The 26,822-nt window shown below is 38.8% G+C and overlaps 1 protein-coding gene across 4 annotated transcripts in view; it reads right to left on the bottom strand.

Moving 5' to 3' along the window:
- Nucleotides 1-352: 352 nt before the first annotated feature.
- Nucleotides 353-26,822, bottom strand: part of ksr2 (kinase suppressor of ras 2) — a 73,596-nt gene continuing 47,126 nt past the window's right edge. For 2 of the 4 annotated variants that reach the window (XM_077599963.1, XM_077599965.1), the window contains 14 exons: nucleotides 24,713-24,796; nucleotides 24,039-24,124; nucleotides 22,884-22,904; nucleotides 22,531-22,640; nucleotides 21,152-21,320; nucleotides 20,881-20,922; nucleotides 17,404-17,473; nucleotides 12,510-12,558; nucleotides 10,846-11,207; nucleotides 7,750-7,846; nucleotides 7,459-7,592; nucleotides 7,234-7,368; nucleotides 5,845-5,974; nucleotides 353-1,330 (listed from right to left, as the gene is read on the bottom strand). In XM_077599963.1, the coding sequence (XP_077456089.1) occupies nucleotides 1,184-1,330; nucleotides 5,845-5,974; nucleotides 7,234-7,368; nucleotides 7,459-7,592; nucleotides 7,750-7,846; nucleotides 10,846-11,207; nucleotides 12,510-12,558; nucleotides 17,404-17,473; nucleotides 20,881-20,922; nucleotides 21,152-21,320; nucleotides 22,531-22,640; nucleotides 22,884-22,904; nucleotides 24,039-24,124; nucleotides 24,713-24,796 (1,636 nt within the window). In that variant the 3' untranslated portion in view covers nucleotides 353-1,183. The remainder of the gene's footprint in view (nucleotides 1,331-5,844; nucleotides 5,975-7,233; nucleotides 7,369-7,458; nucleotides 7,593-7,749; nucleotides 7,847-10,845; nucleotides 11,208-12,509; nucleotides 12,559-17,403; nucleotides 17,474-20,880; nucleotides 20,923-21,151; nucleotides 21,321-22,530; nucleotides 22,641-22,883; nucleotides 22,905-24,038; nucleotides 24,125-24,712; nucleotides 24,797-26,822) is intronic. The other 2 variants (XM_077599964.1, XM_077599966.1) reach the window with 1 other exon arrangement.

Here is a 26,822-nt window from a genome sequence, read left to right as displayed (position 1 = left end):
CTCAAAGAACAGCAATTTTTTTTCTCTAACAAAGCTAGGGCATCCGGGCCATAACCAGGCCGTCAGGGGCTCACTTATGGCCTGTGGGAAGTGTCCTCCTTGCCATGCGCATTTTATTCATTCATACATATACTATATACTCTTATTTGAAACAAGCTCCATAAAACTGGATTTTTCTGGATTTGTGTGAGCAATGTGTTACGGCGTGCACTTCAGGGAGCGAATCTAAAAATGAGGTCTCCGTAAACAACTTTGTGTGCTCCTGGAAAACAAATGTCTGTATGCTTCATATCATATTGTTCTTTACATGGTTTTATGTGGAAATGTGCAGTTAAAAACTACTTTATTTTTTATAAAATTGTGGCAATAGTGGCCCGCAAATCCAAACTACAGTTTGAAACCCCTGTTAACTTCATCAATCAATCAATTTTGTTCAAGCAAATATTTTAACAGAAACTTCTGATGATAAAAAAAAGAAAGAAAATGCATTCACCGTATCAGATATGTGGAAATGACATTTTAAAGTCGGCGGGGTGGGCTCTTTGACATTCACTTTATGTACGGCGCAACAAAACAAAAGGGAAGCGGCCATTTAAAGCTTTTCAATGATCAAGTCAATAAAATGGAGGCCGGCCACGCACTGAACTGTACAACAGTTACATTCATTTCATCCCCCCACATTTGTGGCTTAACTTAAATTTCTGAGTAAGCAGAACTTGTATTGTAGGAATATGATATGTTAAGTTTTGCTAATTGGAAATGTTGAGTTGTGTAAACTTTGCACTAGAAGAGCGAGGCCAGAAAGAGGATTTGGCTCAGTTGTCTCCACATTGTCATTGAGCAGATTAAGGTTCAAATGCTGCGAACATTCTGTTTAAATACACAGGCATGTACTCAAACTAGGTACTACTTACATAAGTCATGTTGTGTTGAAATGTTGAGCTCTGCTTACTTAACATAATAAATTCAGCTTCTTATTTTTTTTTTTAATTTCTGGCAATCACTTTGCAAGTTTTCCATCAAAGCCTGCAGAGTCAAGTGGGATATGTTGACTTGAAATTTATTGAAAGTTCGGGTAGCTTTTTTTGTATTTCATTTTTTTTTACAGTATAGTTGCTAGTCGCTCAAGGACAGGATGGGGATTCTTTGTTGTGTCGTTGTTGCCCGGCGGGGGGCACTTAACTCATTTTACGTACTCGGCCGACTTCCAGAAGTGTCCCGGATGAGAAAGGCGGCGATTGCGCTTGGGCAATTTTTCCAGGAGCTCCACAAGCTTAGAGAAGCTCGGCCGCTCATCCTGCTCAAACGCCCAACACAGCAGCAAAATGTCCTGCGGTGGGAAATAAAGGCATAAACATCAACACGGCACATGTGCGAGTAGTGGAATTGAAATGTGTTACGGTACTATTATTATTATTATGGACTAGAAACAGGGAAGAAATTCCTTGAATTTCACATTTTTTAACCTTTCCTCTAATTATTCAAAATGTTCATCATAAAAGCCCACAAAAGGTCTTTTTTTTTTACTTACCTCTTCCTGTACCCATTTTATTGACAAATTCGAAGCTTAAAAGATACATATTCCAAGTTTTATATTCCCTTTTTCTTCAGGTTTTCTGAAAACATTTAAAGGAACCGCCTTGTCCAGAGGTGGCCAAGTCTGGTCCTCAAGAGCCCCTATCCAGTCTGTTTTCCATATCTCCCTCCTCTAGCACACCTGAATCAAATAATCAAGGACAGCTTGCTGATGAGTTGATAATTGATTGATTATCAGACTTGGCCACCTCTGGACTAGATGGTTCCATTAAATGTTTTCAGAAAAACTGAAGAAAAAGAGAATATGAAACTTGGAATATATATCTTTTAAGCTTTGATTTGTCAACAAAATGGGTACAGATAGAGGCAAGTCCTAAAAAATTGAAAGCAATTATTATTTATTTAAATACACAGGCATGTACTCAAACTAGGTACTACACACCTGAATCAAATAATCAAGGCCAGCTTGCTGATGAGTTGATTATTTGATCCAGGTGTGTTGGTGGAGGGAAACTTGGAAAACAGACTGGATAGGGGCTCTCGAGGACCGGACTTGGCCACCCCTGGTCTAGTCTTTTCAATTATTTGTTTCTAAAACATACCTGTCAACCTCTGCCGATAACTGCCCTTATAAATGATTATGATTCCCCTTACAAACCCCCAAAAAACCTTACAAACACCGTACGAGTCGTACGGTGTTTGTAAGGTTTTTTCTCAATGTCCCATGTATACTGTTGATCACAATTAGGCCATGTAGGTCATATCACCGGCACCCGAATGTTTGGAATAATGGATATCCTTCAAAAACAAACTTTGATTTGTATATAGTGGTCCTAGTTCCCTACATTTTTTTTTCGGTTTTACAAACGTTCCATGCGACCCCCACGTTCACCACAGGAGTCAGCGTAGGGGAACATTAATAAGATAATCCTCCCAGACAATTATAAGCATAGACACCACTTTCCAACACTGAAATGTCCACTTTAACACGCAGTGAGGTTCTTGACGATGTTTTTTTGGCTCTTGTTATTCCATGATCAAATCTGTGAGCTCAAAGACAATGATTCGTTGGGTTTCCTATAAGGTGCAAGAAAATTGAGAAGTAAATTCTAAAGTTTTTGGCAATTTTAGGCTACACAATATATCAAAATTATTAATTCATTACCAGAATTGCTATCTCATTCATCAATTAATTGTGGAGTCTCTCATCATTTGATGCAGTAGACTATGCCATATAACTGTCAGGCTGTAGTGCAATGAGCAGAGGTTGACAGGTATGTAAAATATATTTTTATGTATTTCATACCTGGAATTCAGTTCTCTTGTTGTCGTGTGACTGAGATCAATTATGGTTGTTGGCAATGTAAAATTAAATACTATTTAAATACTATTTTGTTGACGTGGACAATCATTCTTAGAACCTATAAAAAGCAGAATGCATGGAAACTTTGTTGTTGTAATATGAGGAAACGACACAGCAATGAATAATTATCTCCTCACGACATGAAAGGAATGTTTTTAGTAGGTTGGGGAGGAACAGAAAGTCATACATTTAGCTGATTAAATGTAATGGAATTTAAACCTGCTTGAAACATCCTGGCAAAAATCCAGGCAAAAACAGTTTTTCAGCAATTCTGGTAAGGTTTTTTGGGGGTTTGTAAGGGGAATCATAATCATTTATAAGGGCAGTTATCGGCAGAGGTTGACAGGTATGAAATACATAAAAATATATTTTACATAGATGAAGGACTGATTGATAGCTAGAGAGAGACACTGTTTTTGCCTGGATTTTTGCCAGGATGTTTCAAGCAGGTTTAAATTCCATTACATTTAATCAGCTAAATGTATGACTTTCTGTTCCTCCCCAACCTACTAAAAACATTCCTTTCATGTCGTGAGGAGATAATTATTCATTGCTGTGTCGTTTCCTCATATTACAACAACAAAGTTTCCATGCATTCTGCTTTTTATAGGTTCTAAGAATGATTGTCCACGTCAACAAAATAGTATTTAAATAGTATTTAATTTTACATTGCCAACAACCATAATTGATCTCAGTCACACGACAACAAGAGAACTGAATTCCTATGTCTAGATTGTTTTGTTATGAGACAACACAAATCTGGGTTTATTCTGGGTGTGACATCATCTTCTCTTTGGATATTTGTACTGGGGGTGGTCAAGACAGCTGAGAAAGGAAAGCTGATTAAGATCTAATTTCATTATTGAGCCTTACATGGCATTTTGGGGAAGGATTTGTGTCCAAAACATGACATGTTGTCATTTTAAAGTGACTTGTTGTACCATTTCATTTCATAATGCCTCAGAGTTCTGAGTTCAAGGGTTAAATCGCTGGTGGCCTTTGTTCTTCCTGTGCGGAGTTTGCATGTTCCGCCTGTGTGGGTTTTCTCTGGGTATTTTGGTTTCTTCCCACATACCAAAAACATGCATGCCAGGTTGGTTGAACTCTCTAAATTGCTCCCACAGATGAGTGAGTGTGAATGGTTGTTCGTCTTCTTGTGCCCGTTGTTGGCTGCATTAGGCTCCAGCACATCGGCGACCAGGATTAGAGTGATAAATGAGTTAAAATCCTTTTTTCTACTAATTTTGTGTTCTACTCTTGTGTCAGTTAGGTTTAACGAAGAGTTAGGATTCACCAAAATCACTTTTTTATTGCTTTATTTCTGTTATCGTAGTTTGTATACCGCAAACCAGAACCGGTGCTTCCTCAGCGGAGACGAGGATAAGAAGTAGTGGGTGGAGGTGCCAAAATTTAAATACCTTGAAAGGGGTAATTTCAAGCCACCCAGTTGGTTAGCACCAGTCCAGTTTAAAAATAGAGCGGGGCTAATGGTAAAAGTCCCTTAATGTATGAATCTTTATGTAAATACATTCCATGACACAGCAATAGTGTTGTTCCCAATTGCAGTGTCTTAACAAAGCATAACTGACTTCACAGCAGAACACAGAACCCGCTGGGGGAAAGGATTTTAGTGTACCTATTTAATATGAGATTAAAATTCCCTTGCTTTTAGACGGGTTGTACCACAGCGTTGACCAGGAAACGCTGTCACTTCTTTTGTTGTAACGTGACAAAACGACACACAGCTACTTATAATCATGTGCTCACGGCTTGAAAGGAATTGCGTCTCTTAATGCTTAAAAGACTTGTGCTTAAAAAATGTCTCTAGCTGTCAAATTACTGGCGTTTAAGACCAGAAAGAGGTGACACAAGTCAGCAGTCGCCATATTGGTGCATCTAGTCAATATAAGGTTGAGCGCACCGTCAGTAACTGTACATGGTTAGTCAGTCAATTTGGTGGGTCGACTTCATTAAGAGACAGGCACGGAGAGCTACGAAATGTGAACTTCAACCAGAAGCAAAAGGGCTTTGCAACTCATTTTATGATGGTTACTATGGCAGTTCTGACTGTGTTGATACCTGGTCTTCACACACCTGCCTTCTTCACCACTGTCCTCGAATCCCCGAATTACATAGGCCTATTCTACCCAACAATAAGTATGAACTGACGTTATTGTTTTCAATAAAAACTATTATTGTAGTACACATTAGTCCAGTCTAAAGTCGAACATCTCTACATGATACTAAAGATGTAAATTGGGACATTGGCAATTCGATTTGTTTTGTAACCAATATTCATGATGGTGTAGCGCAAGAGTAGTCAAGATGAAATAAATTAGGAACCACGTAAGGGCTCTTAATCTAAACCAACGGTGTCCAAACTATAACCTATAGGCCAACTGCCAGCAAGCGCTATGCTCCCAAAGAAGGGATTAAACAGGGGATTAAGGTTTCAAACTCAGTTTAGGGTTTCAAATGAGGTTTTTAAAAATGTTTCGTGTTAGGGTTTCAAACACAGGTCAGGGTTCCAAATTAAACAAACAGTAGACATTCAACAAGGGACTCAGCAGTGACTTGTTAGTGAGGGTACGTTGATTCTAATTAACTATTTACAGGGATGTCATTCCAGAAAGACTGTATTGACTAAGAAGTACTTTGTTCGTAACTCAGGAAACATTTGATCACGATTGGTTAATAAATCACCATTGGCTTAGTAGTAGACTTTATAACTTAACTCAATGGTAATGACTGAGTAGTGACGAAATTACAGTGGTAACTTGTGACCAATTCAATAGCAACTATAGTGATTTAGTTGTGACTGTCACAAGTAATGTAACGTAAGTCATTGGTCGTAAGTAATTCCAAACTCAAATGTTTACTCCTCTTTGACTGTGTAATTAATTCATAGTAACTCATTATTGACTTAGTAAGGACCAGGGCCTCACCAGGATCTCCTTGCCCATGCCAGCATGTGCGAAGCTGGGTTTGACGCCGCTGCCGACCTGCCACATGATGACCTCCGCGGGCTGACTCTTGTAAGGCCACTCGCGAGCGTGCAGCTCAAACCAGATGGTGCTGTGTGGACACAGAGTAAGACGATGGGATAAAAAGGACACAGACAGGGAGAAGTGGTCAGGGAGACTCATGGACGCTCAGGTCATGACGTGATGCTGCTTTTACACTGGACAGCAGAATGGGAAAAGTGCAAGAAGCGTAAATGTGGCTTTAAAAAGAAAGGTGGTGCTGCTGCCACCAAGAAATGACCTCTTGACCCCCATTACGAAGCCCCCTGTTCCATCCGACGCACGTTTGCATATTTATGAGCGCTAAGTATTTTTAGCCCGCTCAAGTGTGACCTCCTGCAGCCACCAAAGGCAGAGTAAAGAGGAAGATAGCAGTCAAAAAGGCTGGTCATTAATACTTACTGTCTGCATGGTTAGCGATTTTTAGCTGTCTTTTGCTGTCAGTAAATGCGCCTGAGATGATTTTTGAGTAAGTTGTTTTAATGTGAGTATAAAAAAATATTGGAATTGGATTTGTGTTGCTGTTTTTTTTCACTTTGAGAAAAAATCTAAATACTGAGGGCTTCAAAGTTTTGCAAACACAATTCTAAATCAATGTCTTGTTTCAATCCTTTGGGTAGGAATCCAAAGCATGTGGAAATATCATTATGGAGAATATTCGCAGGACACATGAACCTTACCTACCGCCAGTGCCTGATGAGGACATAAATGGTGGCTGTAAATCCAAGTAAAAATATATCACTATTAAAAAAAATTATATCGTAAATTTAAGAGTTGGAACCGCCATTGAAACAGTTGTTGCTGTTGGTCACCCTATTTACCAGACGTTGTAGGGATCGTTTTTCATTTACTTTTCCTGGCACCTGGGTTCCAGTATTTCACAAAATTTATACCCACAGACATGAGTTGTAGTGGTTTGCTCCAACAGCCTTTCAAATCATCCAGAAATTAAATTAATCTTCACTGCAACAATATATATCCGTACAGACATGAAAACAATAGTAAATTACCACCTAAAATTTTGATTTGTTCATATAAAAAAATATTTTTTCTTTTCTATTTGAGGAATTTCAAAGTTTCTTTCTCTATCCAAGTACGCCGAAGTTGGGTTTCACATGAGTGTGTGGTTGTGCACATCCACAAGAGCAATGGGAAGCGACTGGAGGTTGATAGATGCATTTTCATACCGACCATGCTCAAAAACCTATAATGGGTGAAGCCAAGCCTGTTCGATTTGGCTCCACTTGTTGGCTTAAGTGTTGTAGAAACGTGTCAACAACTGTATAGCGACGGTATGACGACTCGGCGTACCCAAATGCGAAGACGTCGGACTGCTTGGAGAATGGCAGCTTGTCCTCCTCAGTGTCTGGAGAGAGCTGCTGGATGATTTCTGGAGCAAGGTGACACAACCAGCCACTCGGGATTCTCAGCTTGTCTTCTCTCCTGCTATGTGGACACCATTTTTATCAATAAAAGACAAAATTCCATAACCTCAGTGTGCACAGGAAAAAAAACTAAAATTATTAAATAAATTACCAGCCAGCCTGCAGAACCCCCGAGATGGTGAAGAGTCCAAAATCAGTAATGACGACTTTTCCATTGTCGTAAAAGACATTCCTGGACTTCATATCCTTGTGGAGGATGCCTTTTGCGTGGAGGTAGCCCATGCCCTGCGTACGCACAAAAGCAAACGATAGGGTTGAGATCACAACATTTTGCAGAAAATCTACTCAAATGTAGGTACTATATTTCCTTAAAATCTATTGCATTTGGAAAATAATAGTGTAAACTATGTTTGTTATTGTTATCATCGTTGTGTTGCATTACCTTGACCATCTCTTGTGCGATTTGTCGTGTCTTGTTGACATCCAGGACGACCTTGACGTCGCGCACCACTGAATAAAGTGTCCTGCCTTTGCACAGGCTGGAAGGGGGAGAAATGTGAATGGAAAATTTAATGCGTGGAAATAAACAAAGAAAAACTGAGGGAGGACAAGTGATTTAAAAATAAAAGCAAAGGGAGAAGGTAATGATGATTTCTTAAGCTAAAAACGTAAACAAGAACCAACATGTCACATTAGCTGCTAAACCCTAAGGGATGTGACTTCTTGAACACCCTCTCATAAGTATTAATAGAAAGCCCGCCCTTGGCATGCACCTAAGGAACCTCCCACCCTCGACCCCCACCCCAAACCCAGCTGTGACACGCAGGTGAGCCAAGAAACCGAAAGGACCTAAGGCAAGCAATTCATGCATACTAATCATCAACAAAAGCCTGCAAGACACACACAAAAAATCCTAGGCATACGGGATTGTGTATCGAATTGCCGTGTACTGTATGTATGGGTCTATCGTACATGTGCAAGCAAATACTGGGTAGATGTTTGCAAGGGTCTCAAGTCTTTGTGAAAGACATACATTTCCAGAAGTCAATCCATCACACTTTAAATTTCTGAATTTATTTTTTTAATGACCACAATGACGTCAATTTCACCGCTCTGTTGAACTAGCAAACGAGCATTCTTTTGAATCGCTTGCCAAACGCGGGGTGTCCAAATCAGTCCTCAGTGCAGGTTTTTGCTCCACTGATCCAGCAGTTATAGGATTTTTTTATGTTTTTGTTTCTCTGTCAACAGCTCAAAAATTTTCTCTCATTCCAGGAACTGATTTGCATGTCAAATCTCCAAGCATGTGTCCTTCCCGAGCGTCATCTGCCTCTCACCTGTTCGTACACCCCGAGCCGACAGCGTCTTGCCAACCCACCTTCACGAGCCGATTTCAGCAAGCCCTCTCACTTGAACTTTATCATCCGCAAGTATTACATTTCTTTCAATTCACAAGCTGCTGTGCCCCCATGTCTACTCTGGGATCCCTTCTGTTTCACAAACCCTAACAAAGATGTATTTCATTGTATTTTACTCAAACAACGCATACAAGTAAACAAATAATGAATGTTGAAGTGCAATACACAGAGTATTTTGTGAGGTGAGAAATTTGATGAACCATCCATTGAGGCGAATCCAAATTATACAACGATAAAATAATTCATTCAGTGAAAGATTAAATGCTCCATTCACCGAGGCAAAGTTACATGGAGCATTTCATTTTTCACAAAATTAAATTTTCTGTTAATTGCTTGACAAGAAGACAGAACATTGAGAACTGGTTATCTGGTGCCTGAAAATAGTTCAATATACATACAGAGCAAGCTACATATATACCTACATACAAACATACTATATACTATATACATACACATGCACACACAGACACACACTTTTTAACACAACTTGGTAGTGTCAGCCCGGTGTGAACACCATCGTGCTGATATAGTCGTATCCAGGATGTTGGGGAACGAAAGTTTAAGACCGTGGATAAAGAAAGTAACACAAAATTCTATAAACCAGAGGAAAATAAATTATTGTATAACTCTTGAGTTGTAACTCAATCATTCATGTTAATCACTTAAAAACTTAGTTTGGGCATGTGCGAATGTTTCCAGGAAGCCAGTGGAACAATTGTTGCAGGTGGTGAAGGTGGCTTCACAAAGGGCATCAGATAATATGGAATTGATGGAAAGATTCTAAGCATTTTGGAACAAAAAAAATCAAATGGTAGAAATAGAACACCCATACCGAGCCAGAGGATCCGTTTGGCTGCCTGCCAATGCGTAGAGCGGTCCTTGGCCAAAATTAAGGCACTTAATGGTGCCAACCACAGCACTATAACCATCGGACAACATCTGGACTTCAAAAACAAAATCTCGTATTCTTCAACACCACAAGACTGCCAGGGAAATTAAAAAATGGTGGGGGGAAAGGGTTTTAATATATGATGAGGAAAAAAATGTAACCTTGACGATCCAGATGGCTTCCAACGTTACGGGCATGACAAGGAGCTCCCATCTGAGACGTTTCCCGCCCAACACAGTGAAGTGGGGCTGATCATGATGTGGGGTGATTTTTTTATTCAGTGGGAAACTAGACTTTCAGTTGTTAAAGGGGAAACTGGTTATATGCCAAGGGAATCCCCTATGAGTGACGGCCCTCATCTCTGTAGTAACAGCTGGGTTTATAAACAGAATATGCTGGAGTTCACAATGCTCGCTTGACAAAGGACTTGTAATGGGGGAATAGCATCAGTCTTTTGGACTATCCTGCATGCTCCCCTGCTTTAAATCCCAGAGAAAACATTTGGGGATGGATGGCAAGGGAAATGTATAAAAACGACAATTGGTGTCTTTGGTGAAAATATTTACTCCACTTAGAGCAATGATTCTGCTTTGGTTCCTGGACTCTCATCAACCATTCATTCCCAAACATTTTTAAGTGGAGCTTCTCATTATGGAGTCCTACAGAGAAAATGTTTTGTTCTAGTTGGGAAAGTTTTGGGGAGCTAATAAAGTGGATTTAGGAATAATTTGTTATTTCAATAAATTAGTTTTTCAATGTGTTTTTTTCCTTTTGCTTTTCGCCTTAAAACCCCATTATGATCCACATGTGCAAAAAGTAAATGGCTAGCTGGCTAGTTTACAACTGGTTTTAAGATTTTGATCTGTATGTCTGAAAACATTTCAATTGAAAAACCCTATTTTAACAACAAATTAGAAATTAGGGTCTCACTTAAAGAATTATTGTAAAAAAATGTTAGGCGTGTATTATAAATGAGTATAATAAAATTTAGACAATTTATCCCAGCACATTGAGATTGTGAACATGCTTCACTTTGAACTGTTAGAAGTGTAAAATAACTTATTTTAAAACTAAATAAAATACATGTGAATATAAGAAATCTCAAGCTGCCAAACAAATATGAAAAGACAATCTGTATTTTAAGGGCATAATAGGTGTGCACATGATATATGATTGGGTGTTGTACGTAATTAAGCAATTGATTATTGCTGCAAGTGTCGTTATCACGTACCTGGTAATGATAGCCAGGTGTGGCGGACTCATGCAGGCGCCCATGAAGAGGACCACATTCTCATGGCGGGTGTTGCGGTAGGCCATCACCTCGCGCTTGAAGGCCTTGAGCTGATCCTCATTGTCACGCTCAATGTCAATAAGGCGGAGAGCCACCTCGCCGTGCCAGCGGCCATGGAAAACTTTGCCAAAACGACCTTTGCCGATCATTTCTCCAATCTCCAACTGCTCAAAGGGGATGTCCCACTCCTGCAGAAAGATGCTGGTCTGGCTGGCCTTGCGCGGGAAGTTGCGGGCGGACAACAGCGACAAGTTCATCTCCTCAAACTCATCGCCAGATTCCTCATCGTGGCCCTGCTCGTTCTGAAACGTCACAACTCCAGTAAGTAAAACAAACTTCACCTGGTCAGAATCTGGCCCTAGGGTAGCAATGTGAAATCTGGTGGGTAAATTAGATTAGATTAGATAACTTTATCTATCCCGTATTCGGGAAATTTCATTGTCATAGTAGCAAGAGGGAGAGAATAGAGACACAGGAAAAGACATTTTAGACCTAAATAAATAGGTAATAAATAAGTTAATAAATAAATAAATACATATATAAATGAATTAATAAATATATACATAAATACATGGATAAGTTACAATTATTTTCAATAAATACCATTAATACCCACAAATAAGGCTCCTATTTAAAATGTACAGTTAATAGACCTTATTGCTATCAGGAGATCTCACTGATGTATGATTGGTTTTGGAATGAGCAATACATAACTATGACTAAATCCTTCCTAGCTATGAATAACAATTTGCGTTCATTGGAGTCTCATGAACTCATTTAAATAGTCAGCCCCAAGGTCAGTTTAACTTAGCAAAATTAAATTTGGTAGAACCATCCGATGGAGGAGTGGTTCTTTTGCCTTACTTCAGTGCAGGCAAGGGGGCTCAATTCCCACTCGGTGGCGGAACGATGGTGGGTGCGAATGGTTGTCGGTCTCTCTTTGTGCCCTACAACTGATTGGTGATCAATCTAGAGGGTACTCTAGATGGTTCCTTTCCTGGTTCCTTTCCCCCAAAGTTGGCAAGGTTAGGGTCCAGCACCCCGCCACGATGACGAGGACAAGCAGTGTTGAAAATGAATAAATGAATAAAATTTGGTAGACTTGAGTAGACCCATAAATAAGGCCCAAGTAGCTATGCGAAAACAAGACATCCATTTTAGGGTACTTTTTGCCTCTATGGATCCTTAAAAAAATAAAATGTTGAAGGGTAAAAGACTAAAAAAGTCCTCCCGCTTTGGTTTGAAAAATGAGTGTAGTTTAGGCCTTGATGAATAGAAAAAAATAGAGAGTAATGAAAACTGAAAACTGCCAGAGGGGGCCTGGGGAACTAACTGACTGATTCATTCCCATTTGATTTGAAACATAATGTATCGCAAGAGTGGAAATGATCTATTCCAAAATGCCTGCTGGAATATTATTCAAGGCAATTTTCATGGCCGTTTCCCAAAATATATTATTTCTCCTACGGAAGGCAAGTTTTTTCTTTGTCAACATTTCTTGCTTCTGACGCACGACTTACCTGAGGCCCCAAATGATTCTCACTTTTTGCACCCATTACACAAAAACAATATACAAATAGACATTAATAAGCATATTGACTCACATCGGAAGTTGGCTCCACTTCGATTTGAAGCAAAGGGTTTCCTTCGTTGCTGTAAGCACAAACAACATCTGTCAAAAAAATAACTTTGCTGACAAACTTTCAGACACCTGGTCTTTTACATTATTTATTTTCCTCACATGAATGCAATTGGCAATGTTGTATAGCTAGCCGTTTAATTTTCTTTGGGCTGATCCTCACTGGGTGGAGTTTGCATGTTCTCCACTCGCTTACGTGGGTTTTCTCTTGGTACTCCTGTTTCCACCCACAACCCAAAAACGTACATGATAGGGTGGGTGATCACTCTAAATTGCCCCTAGGTATGAGTGTTAGTGTGAATGGTTGTTCGTCAACCCGTGACCGGACGTTTGGTCGCCGGACTTTTGGTCGCCGGACTTTTGGTGGCCGGACGTTTGGTCGCGGACGTTTGGTCGCGGACGTTTGGTCGCGGACGTTTGGTCGCGGACGTTTGGTCGCGGACGTTTGGTCGCGGATGTTTGGTCACGGACATTTGGTCGCCCGGACCCAAACAACCGGCGACCAAAAGTCCGGCGACCAAAAGTCCGGCGACCAAACGTCCGGCGACCAAAAGTCCAACGACAAAACGAGGTAAAACAACACATTCTACACATCAATAAAAGCCAACAATGGCCCTGAGCAGTTTCACTGAGCGGATGTGTGAGTGTATAAGAGTTTGTATGTACAGGAGTTGGGTCAGGGTCTTAACAAGTTCTCCAACAAAACACAATAAAAGTACGGGAAATTTGGAGCTTTTCTTTAGCCTAATAATTAATAGGGCATTAAGTATGACTAAATAATAATTTGCAGTTTGTATTTAGGGAATTTGAGCAACAATTTTAAATGGTAATTATCAATAACCTTCCGGGCGACCAAACGTCCGGCGACCAAAAGTCCGGCGACCAAACGGCCGAGTACCGTCTCATTGTGCCCTGCAATTGGCTGGCCACCGATTCAGGGTCTAAGTAACCCCTAACCCTAAACTCTTGAGTAGAACCACCAAAAATCCTGAAGAAGAAATCCAAAAACAACAAAATGAGTCTTCTCTTTCGGTTTGAAGCAGACATCTTGCCAAATATTATATTGAACCTAAATCTATCACGAATAGAAGCACGAAAGAATTCTCAAGAAACCATACCCAGCAATCAAAAGAAAGCGTTTTGAAGGCCCTGTTGTGGCAATTTCCGTTAAATGGTTACAAATGTTATGCTGACATGAGCTTTGCATGAGTTCTATAAGTGTCAAATCCTCCTCCTGTGCTATCATCTGCCTGAGCGCCAATCTAATGCTTTCCTGCCTTGGTGTGTGTCTGTGTGTTGATGGGAGGGGATAAAAATCAATAAGAAAACTAGTGTGCCGCTTCGTCACCGATGGGGGTCGGCCATCTCGAGAAGATAAGAACATGATTTCCTACGGCACTGCTCCTCTGGCGGCTCTAATGAGTCGAAGACGCGGGGTCTTGTCGGGGTTGGCCGACTGGCTATTAAGGGGACATGCTAAGGATGACACATATTCATCCAATTGGCAATTGTGCACAAAGAAACGCTGTAAGTGTAGCCTTTACTCCTATTGTAAAACTAGAAAAAAATCCCCAGAAAGACATGATGGACACAAAGATACAATTCAGGTTGAGTAAAAGTATTAAGAACAAAAATATAATATACATCCATTATTTGGACCCTGTAAATCATCAGTGTAATGTTTGCTATAAACAATACTGGGTTGCTGGAGACTAGCCCGTCCGATGAGCAGTGGGGGGTAAACCTTTGACTAGTTACCGGTCACTTACAGGTCTTTGATAGACATTAACTATTTGTATTTAATAGTGCTGCTATGATTCATCAATAAAATAGGGTATAATTTAAATAGAGAAAAAACTTCGAGGTCAATAGTGCTAATATTATGGCATATTAGAATGACAACATTCGTTGCATGCACCTGCTTAGAAATAGCGTGCCCACTCTTTAATGAATTTGAATGTATTAAACGTCTCATTCAAAAGTAAAAAAAAATAAAATACTCAACATCACTAAATTAGACATACTCCTCGTGTATTTTCCACACTCGTGCTTATTCATTATTGCTACTGTAACAACAGCTTTGTCATACCCTCAGCCCGAAAAACAATGATGTGTTTAAAGTAGCATTCAGGTCCTGCATTTATGTTGTATTTGCATTTAATTCTCTTTTTAAGGGAGAATCTTGGCGCCAATTTATGGAACACTCGTTTCTTTGTCACCTAAAACTATTCTATAATGCGTTAAATGTTTGTCTCACTACTTGATTAATAGAAATAATTAATTCGATATGGCACATGTAAACAAAAAACATGAATACATTCCTTTTCAAGCTTATTTCACTTCTTAAAATGTGTAAATATTGCCTCAAAATGTCAAATTATGTGTAGGCCCTGAACCCATTTTTGGGGGGAAAAATCTCACATTTGAACATTCAGCCCAGCATTCAGACATCAGGCTAAATTGAAATTTTGATTTCAATTGTCTCTATATTTTTCAATCACTGTTGATGCCACAAAATATTTGAAAAAGTGACATTCATTCATTCATTGAGCATGAGTGACGTCAAACCTAGAAGCCGTGAGAGACCTTTACGAAATAAGAGGAAACAGAAGATGAAGTGTGGCATTATCGACTATTGATAAATGCTCGGGAGCGTCTCGTTCTCTCGATGACGGACAGTGACACTAATCTAATCAACGTCTGGGTCGAGAGGCATCCCGTCTCCCCGTCTCCTCTTTTTCCCTAACCGAAATCCGCTCGGCGTGGCCGGCGTACCGTGAAGCCTGCCATGCGCTGGCATTAACCCTCCAGTGCTCATGTCTATGGCTGCTTCACTAAGCTTCACTTACTGCTGCAATCCCAACCCAAAAATAAATATAATCACAAAATACAAACATCCACTGTTAATTGTGTGAATTCTGAAAAGTAAGTTTTATTTTTAGTCAGATTACCACAGCCACTGCGTTTGTCCTTGTTAGGTCCATTTTTTTGTTTTGTTTTGTAGGCAGCATGGTAGACTGCTTCACAATTCTGGGTTTGAGGGTTCAAGCTCTACAATGACTACTTTACATTGTATCAAAGTATAATCTCTTCTTCGTTGTTCCATGCAAAGATGTAAAAAAAATGCAGAAATCATTTTTGGGACATACCGTAATTAAATATAAGTTATATTGTTGACTAATACCGGCGGACGAGTGATTAACGTGTCGGCCTCACAATTCTGAGATCGAGGGTTCAATCCCAGGTTTGGACCTTCCTGTGTGGAGTTTGCATTTTCTCCCCATACCTGCGTGGGTTTTCTCCATGTACTTTGTTTTCCTCCCATATTCCCAAAACATGCATGCTAGGTTGGTTGAACACTCTAATTTGCCCCTAGGTATGAGTGTGAGTGCGAATGGTTCATCAATCAATGGTCCATCTCTTTATGGCCTGCGATTGGCTGGCAACAAATTCAAGGTGCTCCCCGCCTACTGCCCAAAATTGGCTGAGATAGGCTCCAGCACCACCACGACCCTTGTGAGGATAAGCGGAACAGGACCATGAAGAAATGAATAATTTTACATTCTTTTTCACAATATAAATTATCAGTATTTCTTTTAAGTTAAGTCAAGTTTTCCAAATTAATTCATGTCAAACCTTGCAATTTCACGTTTCTATTATTCTATGTTAAGATATTCTTTTGTTCATAAGCTCCTTTTTTATTCCCCTAAATGTTACATTTTTCAGTTTAAATAAGAGATATTTCACATATTTAGGCATTTTTACCTCCATATTTCTCTACCAGTTCCAACCAGGAGTGCACCTTCCTCCCCCTCGACCGCAAAATTATCGGCACTCAAAAATAATCTTTACAGGGCAGAGGCCTGTGATTTAGATAACATGACTGGCACACACTCTGAGAAAACTGACACAATTCAGGAAAGGAGGGTCGCTTATCCGCTGGGAAATGCATGCCACATAGTAGTTACTCTGTGTATTTTTCTTGGCAAGGCATCATATTTTTACCGCTTTGATCACTTCTCAAAATGATCGTAGTTGTTTCAATCAATTTCAAACAACTTTGCAAGACAAAAATCAAACAGGGGCGGCACAATGGTTGAATGGTCACCACGTGCGCCCCACACATCTTGGGTTCAATCCCGGGCTCTGGCCTTCCTGTGTGGAGTTTGCATGTTCGCCCTGTGTCTGCGTGGGTTTTCTCCAGATACTCCGGTTACTTATATATATGTATATTGACTACTATATTAGTCTTTTTTTCTCAGCTTTGCTGTGTCTTGTTGTGTCCTGCATTTGGAGGGCGACCAACGGTCAGGATGTAACAAGCTTTTTTTTAGCAGGGCTAGGCTCCAGCACCCCCACAACCCTTGTGAGGATAAGCAGCACAGAAGATTATTCATTCACTCAATCATTTTCAACAACGCTTATCCTTGTCCGGGTCTTTTTCTCTGTCTAATAAACTTACATTTTAAATTAGTTTTATCTAATCCTAATTTCCTGGTCAAAAATGTAACTAAAATGTATAATGAAACTCGTCCTTCCTATTGTTTTTCGATGAATTCAGTTAAGTTATAACGTTGCTCACCTGTTGAGCTTATTTGTGTTTTCAATGCTCCATTTTTATCAATTAAAACTTTATTTTTTTTATATTCCAATAATTAACCCTTTTGACACTCCCATGGTTTCGCATAAAATTGCACTTGAAAAGACATTTTGAAGATGTGTATCCCCCTTCCAGATGTCTCAATTCTGATTGCAGTACAGTAAAGAAAGATATAATATCCTCATTAGTCACAACGATTAGAGAGCTTTTTATTATTAATGTCTGGTTTTGCAACTGAGTTTTTCCTGGGCTGACTCACCCGGACCCCGACAGAACAGGATGGAGGATGACTTGGGGTGCCCTGCTGGGAGGAGCCTCCGGAGTGACGTCTATGGAATTGGAAGACAAACAAAAGACTTAGCATATACATCAATAACATTTTGGGATTGATTTAAAAAGAATTTTAATCCAAACTCCTATAAATGACTTTTCCAAAGTAGAACTTCCTAAAAATATTAGGAATCTGATCATTTACTATATATTATTGAAATTTACACAAAAAAGACAGGTCGTTTGTATGTAATGTAAATTTTTAAATTGAACAAAATAAACGCCTTCCTAAATTTAACATAGTTTTCGGTCTTTAAGTCACACCTGAGTATAAGTCGCACTAGCCAAAGAATGCAAATTTCTGTCTTTAAGTCACACCTGAATATAAGTCACACTAGCCAAAAAATGCTCAATGAAAGAAAATTTAAAAACAAAAGTCTCATTGGACTATAAGTTGCATATTTGTGGGGCAGTTTGTTAATTTACCAGTAATCAACAACAAACAAGCAAAATAGGGAACAACAGAGAAAATAGAGCAGCTTTTAATATCGCATATCAACAGGTTTTTGGAATACTATCACCTAAATAACACATCGCAGGATATTGGAGGTCAAAGTGAAAAAAATAAAAGACATACATAAGTCGATTTTGATTATAAGTCAAATTCCCCAGCCAAAGTACGAAAAAAGAGCGACTTATAGTCTGGGAAATATTGTACATTATTTGTATGTGTGTGAGCTAATAATTATCAAAGGAAAATGAAAGAGAGAGTGCCAACTCCATTAGTATGTCAAAGGGGTGCTGACTTATAATGGCGGAAGGGAGTTCACAGTAATCATTTCAACATGATCTATAATTTTACTGTCTTAGCTTGTACTTTTCTACCTTTTGAGAGTGTACAGGTAAGTGTAGGTCTCTGGAAATAAGTCCCTTGTAATGCTTGTAAGACTGCTAACAGGAATGGGTTAAAGATGAGAATTTTGGGGATTCTGATCTTCAGCATTTTAGGACGTACAACTGTATACGATTCAATTACTCTGTTCATATTTAACAAATAAACCTGCTGAGAGAGTTGGAAAAATGTGACAGGCAAAGCAGCAGGGCTATACGTTCCCCACGCGAGGATATTGCGCATGAAGGAAGCTTATATTAATCAAAGCCTGGCGTCTCATCTCGCGCACACTGACGAGCCTTTAAGGAGGCTGATGAGCTAATTGCATCCCACGCTCTTCACATGTTGTTCAAATTAGAAATATGATTTTCAGAAACTTGAGGGGGGAAAGTGTGAAGTCTAAGTCAGTTTTCTTATAATTTAAGTTTTATTAACCCTCTCCAATGTCAGGCTCGGCAAACAATTGGGCCAAAAATGTTTTTGTCAACATCTGAGCCAATTTATGTCTTATAGTCCTTTTGTTTTTGTTTTTAAATTTTCTTTCATTGAGCATTCTTTGGCTAGTGCGACTTATACTCAGGTGTGACTTAAAGACAAACGATCTATCTTTTTGTTACATTTGCGATGATTTTACAAGACCCACAAAATATTGCATTATATCAATAAATACGTGCTTAATCTAGCCAAAACAATACATTCTGGGGTTGGATGAATTGATGGATGGAGGTTGATTGAACCCTGAAATTTGTATGTACATTACATCTAAAGATGAACATAAATGCCATTTTTGTGATCTTGCAAATTGTATGGAGCCAGAAATTGTTTTGTAGTGAACAATTTGGCATTGAAATATAAGATGTTGTTTGTCAGGAACTGGGGTCCAATTGGATCAAGCAGAAAAGCGGGGATAAAGAACAATTGGGAAAGGGGCCTGTGTATAGTCGGGCACGCCACTCATTCAGTTTTTGTGTTGTGTCTCCTCAAAGAGCCATCTGTCATGCCTGTTACACCCAAAACTAGGGTGAAAAAGGAACAGGCTGATTGAACTGGCCCACCCTCTCTCCTAACTCTGTGGCGAGGACCGATGAACGGCCCCCTTGGCTCTTTTGTTCTCCGTCACCAGCCGGGCTCGGCGCAGAAAAACTGGAGGATTTTCTGCACCTGCGCCTCCTGAGCGCATCTTCACTCGGGAGCTAATTGATGTGAGTCATGTCGTCAAAGACGCACTCGCTGCATTAGCACCACTTGCCTCTTAATAATGCCTTTTGACTGGTAAAATGGGAAGCGAAAAAAAAAAAAACCCACATTATACATAAAACTCACTCTATTTTTATTTACAATATTGGATGGAAAGTTCACTCTTCTTTCAAATGAACTGTAAGGAAACACTATTAATCCATGCCAGTTGATCATAAGTATTTTAAGTTTTTTCTTACAGGGAAAATTATCATTTATTAGTGAAGAAATTTATTTTAACATTTTTTCACAAGGCAACTTCAGGTTTTCAATTCAATTGTACGTTTTGTCAAATTGAAGAATGATTTACAAGCTCATCTATGATCTTCATTTTAGCCTTGATTTCAGTGTGATCAAATGTACAATGTTTTAAATGAACGTACTCTATAATACAAGTATATTTCAAAACATGACATATTTGTTAAGACTGGAGGTAATCTACCTTTTAAACAAATTTGACTGATGTTTTGAGTTTGAAGGTGCCAAGGCAACCCAAAAATGCTGCATGTCAGAATTACAGAATTACATCTGATCTTGTCACATGGTGTGACGTGTTCTAATGTGCCCTCGATTTGTTGCTAAATATCGACCAGTAATGTAATTGCATGTACTTTCCCTTTTTCACTGCGAGTGTAGATGACGGATGCAAATCACATTTTCTTTTCCTGTTAAGAGCAACAGTCGCCTCAGATGTTTGAAGGATGTATCTTTAACAACAACAAATGGCTGAATGTTAAGACCAACCGTATGTATACATGTACATCTATGTGTATGTATGTATATGTATATTTATATATATATATAATCAGCAACACGCTTATTTATTTATATATTTATTCATGTATTTATTTATTTATTTGTTAACTTATTTATTACCTATCTATTTATGTCTAAAATGTATTTTCCTGTGTCTGCATTCTCACCCTCTTGCTACTGTGACAATGAAATTTCCCGAATATGGGATGAATAAAGTTATCTAATCTAATCTAATCTATGCAGTCCTTTCCCGCCATTCAAGAGGAAGAATTTTTCGTAATCTATTTTTCCCTTTACATATAGAGGACACGCCCTATGACATATGCTCGGGCAAACGCCGTTCAGTGACACTCTACAAATTCACATCACAATGCCTTGTAATCTGACACTGTGACTGTCAAAAATGACCCCCCAAAACACATAGTTTGAGTGTGGCTTTAAACTGACCCAATGTAAGTATGTGTTTTGTCAACATCAAAATGATTTGAAGCCATCAGGTGTTTAAAAAAAAATCAAAGATGAATTGTAGTCACCTTAATGGTTAAAATTGATCATATATGGAAGCAAATAAAGATGGCCTACCTGGAAATATGAACTGCTGTTTATATTTGAAATAACTGGACGCTGCAAAGAGACAGACAAATCTGTTAGAATTTTTTTAAATCTTTTTTATTTGATTTAAAATCATGAAAAAAAGTTAAAAAATCAATTGAGTGGTCAATGTTTTCACCATCACGCAGAGTTGAAGTCTTACTTTTACTTAAACTTACATTAATCAATGATTTAATGTCACCATCTAGTCAGGTTAAAGTCTGTTTTTAGTTTGATAGCAATTTAGTTTTACATTACTGACCGGTTAAGTTGAAGTGCTTCTGTTGCCGTGCCGACTGCGGCGAGGGGTGCAGTGGTGATGGTGGCGTAGCACTGCTGGGCAGCGGTGGGGCAGGAGAGGATGGCGTGGATGAAGTGGTGGAGGACGGGTTGCTGCTGGAGTCTGGCTGGTACGGCACTGGGATGTGATCCTGGACACACAATTCCATAGAGGCAGAAAAAAAAGAACTTGATGTGGAGTCAAACAAATATGTTTTAGTACACACCAAGTTAATAAAAAGGTGTTTTCAGTTGCAGGGTACATATGGAGACTCATTCACTCATACATTTTCCATCATTATCCTCAGCCAACTACCAGGTGTGGATCAGCCTGAATTGTTTGCCAGCCAATCGTAGGACACAAGTAGACGTACAACCATTCACGCTCATACCTGGGGGCAATCTAGGGTGTTCAACCAGCCTAGTGTGCATGTCTTCGGGAAGTGGGAATGAACCAGAACACCTGAAGGAAATTCACGCAAGCCCAGCGAGACTATGTAAACTCCATATAGGAATACAAAGTTGGGATTGAACCCTTGATCTCATAACTGTGTGACTCTACAATCAAGCCGCAGTACTCTATTCTATTTATTAAAATGGTTAATATGATATTGGTCTGGTCAAAGGTGGCATCCATGGCAGAGTTCCAAGGCGAAAACCCTTGCTTTCCATAAAGAATATAAAGGCTCGTCTTACGTTTGGCAAAAAACATCTTGATGATCCTCCACAATTTTGGAAGAACATTCTGTGGACTGATGAGTCAAAAGTTGAGCTTATTGGAAGGTGTGCGTGCCATTACATTTGGCAAAAAAATGGCACAGCACCATCAAAAGAACACTTTAACAACAGTGAAGCATGGAGGTGGCAGTGTGATGGTCTGGGGATGCTTTGCTACCTCAGGAACAGGACGACTTGCTGCAATTGATGGAAGAATTAATTCTGCTGTCTACCAGCAAATTTGGAAGGAGAGCGTCCGGACCTCAGTTTGTGCTATGCTCTCCAGAATCCGCTTCCAATACTACTATTCAGAGTGATGGAATATTAGTTTTGAATGACCCTCACTACACTATGTCGTCAAATCGGAGTCTCCAGCATACCCTTTCTAACAACATGTTCTCATAAACACCACAGAAGATTGTAGCTGTATGTATTCTGTAGTAATTTTTTAATTTTCTGTGAATTATTACTCTTGAAACGACTTTCACATGTAAACCAGGAAACGCTGCAAGGACTAAAAACATATTCACTCTTTTAGCATATCCTGAAAGGTTCCTATCCCAACTCTGGTCTCCATGGAAACAGAGCTAATCTGAGAAGCGTGAGACGAAGTAAACAAGTCTTCTTTTCATTTTATGCACTCACCTTGTTTATTTTGTTGGTTTTAGGCAGAGTCTGACTGACGTGCAGGTCGTTGTACCTGAGCGGGTTGTTGATGTCACATGGCACAGACTCGGTTCGCACCAGACGAGCGACTGCCAGCAAAAAAAGATTATATATATGTATGTATATGACAATATTGACGGTGAGGCAGTATGGCTGTTTCATAATGAAACAATAGCCTCCTAAAGGATTTCTGGAAAGGAGAGTTAATCCCTCTTTCATCAGGATTTGTTCTCTCAATTGTGAAAACATTCATTATCGCAGCGGAAAATGTAAAATGGGTTTTAGCTTCAACCCGACAATTAGGCGGTTATTAATTAATTAGCGTTCTTTACCTTGAGTCATTCCTTGGTTGTCTTTTCAGGGGAGACAAAAAAGACAAAGGATTTGAATTTTTTTTTCTTCAAAGGATGAGGGAGATGTGTCAAGCAACTTCATTAACAAGCAATTTGGCAACCAGATAACAGTGGAGAAACATGTTTTATATGAGGGAAGGAAACACAAGATAATTACGTAGGAATTCATATTTGCTCAGTATTACACTCAAAAGGAGTCATATTTGCTGGTGTTTCTGGTCATTGAAAGGATATAAATTGACTTGTTTACGGACACCAACATGAACCAAAGTGACTGTCCTTTCAATTCCCATTCAAATTATGATCAGGACTGCCTTCGTCAATGTTACAAAAATATGACTCAGTTTATGCGCTGGTTAAGAGTAAATCCTCAAAGGTGCATTTCGCCTTGATTAAAAGAATGTGATGCTTTCTGGATTTCCCACTACGATGACTAATAATAAACAATAAAATGCTGGGGAGTGAGTGAGTGGTGGTACATTCATAACATGACCTAAGAATTGGTGGTGCTGATCTTTATTCAAACCGCCTCACATGTGGTTTTTGAACCCTTGGACTTTAGTCCAGTCGAAAACCTCACTGGAAACAAATATCACTTTCTACCAACAATAAGGACAGCATTCTTTCGATGGTTTCACCAAACTCTTTCCAGAACAAGGTTTTTGCTTCATTCACCACTCCAGTTGGATTCCACAGAGGCATCTAAGACTTATCAAGTTTACAGTCCCACAAGTCAAAAATGTCCAGTAAAGCTCCTTCAGCTTGACAACACCCTTTACCGCTGGTTTTCACCAACAGTTTTAGGAAATACTACAACAAAGGGCACCAACCATGGCCACAGCTCCATTCAGCCGCTTTAGAAAGTTTAATGAAAATCGATGACAAGTGCAAAAGTCCAAAATCAATACACCAGTGAGGTTCTGGTTGTGGGGTAATTGACGCAAATCACTCTTTTACAGATATCAGTCATTGCCCGAACGATCATTGACTTTAGAAAAAGAGGGAGTTCGCAGAAGTTAAGTTTATATTATTTTATGACTGAATGGAAAAGATAATGCATATCCCCAAATCTTGTGATTCGACTCTATCACTCATAAAATAAAGTAAAAAGAAGAAAAAATGTTTCTGTTTTACCTTTGAGTGATTCTCGTCCGCCTCGCTGGATGATGAGTAGATGGCAGGGCGGAGCTTCTTTGGTGCATTTGTTGTGGCACTTCAGCCTAAATGTGTGTGCAGATGATTGCACTCAATTACAGGAAAAGTACAATAGAATACAATTGAATAGAAATAATTACTAGTCCCACAATGGGGAAATTCTTCTTTTATAGCCACGTCTTGGATGTGGCAACAGTATAAAACAAAAACTGCACAGTTTATATATATATATATATATATATATATATATATATATATATATATATATATATATATATATATATATATATATATATATATAAGGGGTGTGACTTTAATGTGTTAACTCTTATTAATTAATCACAAAAGTTAACAAAATAAATTTCCAGCTGCACACTGATTAAACTGAAACACACATTAGCTTATCTGATGGATCCAGAAATACCAAATTAAATGAGCATATTTTAGAAGTTAATAAAAAAAAATTGTGGAAATTGTGCAACTATAGACGTGTATATTTGGTGGTAGTCATTACATAGATTCTTTTCATGCTCTAAATGCCAATGTTACAATTGGGAATTGAGGAGTTACTCTATCGGCAAAGAATTGCACAAAAATTTTATTTTCCCTATTGAGCAAAATTGACTAAAATAACAGGCAGGCTACATACATACTTGCAGTTTTTACATTTGAGTCCAAATAGCATTCCCTTTCCACATACGATGCATGTCTGTGACATCCAGTACTTGGTGGAAAATCTGTAGAAGACAACAGAATATCAATGATGGCATGTGTGAAAGCGACATGGACAGGAAAAATGGCGGTCGTGACATTTGAGAGGGCGGTGTCTCAATCGAGCGACCTTTCAAATCAGACAATGATCAAGTGTTCACCTTAGGCATGAGAAGCTGGAAGAAGGGAGAGAGAGAGGAACAGGCTCAGATTGTTGGGGCACATAAATTACCCCCTTTATTTGAAGTTAAAAGTTTTGGGAAAATTTGTTAAAGTGGAAAATTCGGCAAAGACTTCTAAATTGTAAATTTTTCAGAAATAAAATGCAAATTCTTTGAGATTAAGGAGGAATTGATGCTATTATTTTTTCTAGAAAAAAAAATTCAGATTTTAGCTGGGGTTACAAAAAGAGTTAAAAAATGTGCATAGAGTTCATCTAGACTTCCAGCATCAGGACCTTGTAAAATATAAATAAATAAAAACTATTTAATTTGGGTTGCAATGTTGGGATAATGATACATCGAGGCTAATGCTGCACTAGTGGGTATTAATCAAGATTATGTGAAAAAATATCTTTCCCATCATATTACATACTCCAACTAAATTCCACATTGTCCCGGCTTATTCATATTCATGTTCAATGATTAATTATCTTGGAAAATTACAATAATTGGTGGAGTAAAAAGCTTCGATGTTATCAAAACATTACGGGTTTTGTTTTTCCACTTCTGGGATTACACAGTCAATAGCTATCCTCACTTCAATTTCACCAGTTTTCTAGTCAATTAAACAGCTGAATTGGCTTCGAAGTCTTCATGGTAATATTTATTTTTATTCTACTTCACAACAAATACATTTCTCAAAAATGCTGTTTGTTTTCTGTGTGTGGCTCCAGTTTTTATACCTAGGTCTACAATGTCTTGTGTGTCTTGTGTCTGTCTCCAACCAAGAAATTTCCCGGGAAATTACGGGATGAAATAAAGATCTAACCTAACCTAATCTTAACCATGGTAGTTTAGAGTCTGAGATCAGATCTGGATTTGTCAGAATGTCCCAAAAAGGACTCCATTGATCATACACTAACATTTAAGGATAAACCACTTACACATGCAAAGTCTGCGTGTCAAGGTCTTTTGCTTAGGGATGCTAAGAACGTAATTTCCCTATTGTTGAGAACGACAAATTTTGGTGTAGCTAGAGCCATCATTCTAGAAGCTGTGGTGGTTATGCATACGAGTTTTGAGTTTGAATTTTTAACAGATAACATGCTAAAAAAATGTGACAATAGTACAGAAAAATGAACTGAATGATGTTTTAAGATAGCAGCAGCAGGGAGGAAGTTTCAATTTGCGAATAAATGACTCTTTTTAATGAGTTCTCGGAATGTCACAGGTGTATTAGCTAAAAGAAAGTTTCTTGTCTAATGTTACTCCGAAGTATTTAAAACTAAAATGTATTTCTACTGCTTGGTAAATGAGGAGAATTAAATACTGACAGGAAACAAATTATTATTGGATTAATTTTCGCAACTTTAAGGTGGAGATTATTGTTTTCACACCACTGAATGAAACTGCAAGTGTATTGTGGTAATCTGAAATAGAGTTATTATTTGTAAGTAGAACGAGGGTGGATTCTATTTGCTCTCACAGGCCAATACAAATAGAAATGTCCCTTTATGTAATTTGCTGTTTATTCTGTACATCCCTCGCCAGTAGAGTAGGGTTTAGTTCTCTCACCCACTTTGGCTCTGTTGACTTTGCTGTGACTGCGCATAGGAGATATGGCTTAACACTCAAGATGCAAGCGACTCGTCCTCCCGTAGTCACCTTATTAAAATATTTTACAGCCATTTTGGGGGGGTATTATTTATTATTTGGGGGCTGGTTGGCATTAAGCAAAATTATTTGACAGGTGAGCCTGGCTAACGAAAGTCATGGAGGTCACTTAGCCTTCATTATGACAATAGGATAGTGTCAGTCCATATTAGTTATCTGTCATTGGCCAGACGGCCACTGTAAGCTAATAGGCCACTGCAAGCTAATCGTAAACACA

This window comes from Stigmatopora argus, chromosome 5 (assembly GCF_051989625.1).
Source record: "Stigmatopora argus isolate UIUO_Sarg chromosome 5, RoL_Sarg_1.0, whole genome shotgun sequence".
In the NCBI taxonomy this organism is placed as follows: domain Eukaryota; kingdom Metazoa; phylum Chordata; class Actinopteri; order Syngnathiformes; family Syngnathidae; genus Stigmatopora; species Stigmatopora argus.
This window is presented reverse-complemented; position numbering and strand designations above follow the sequence as displayed.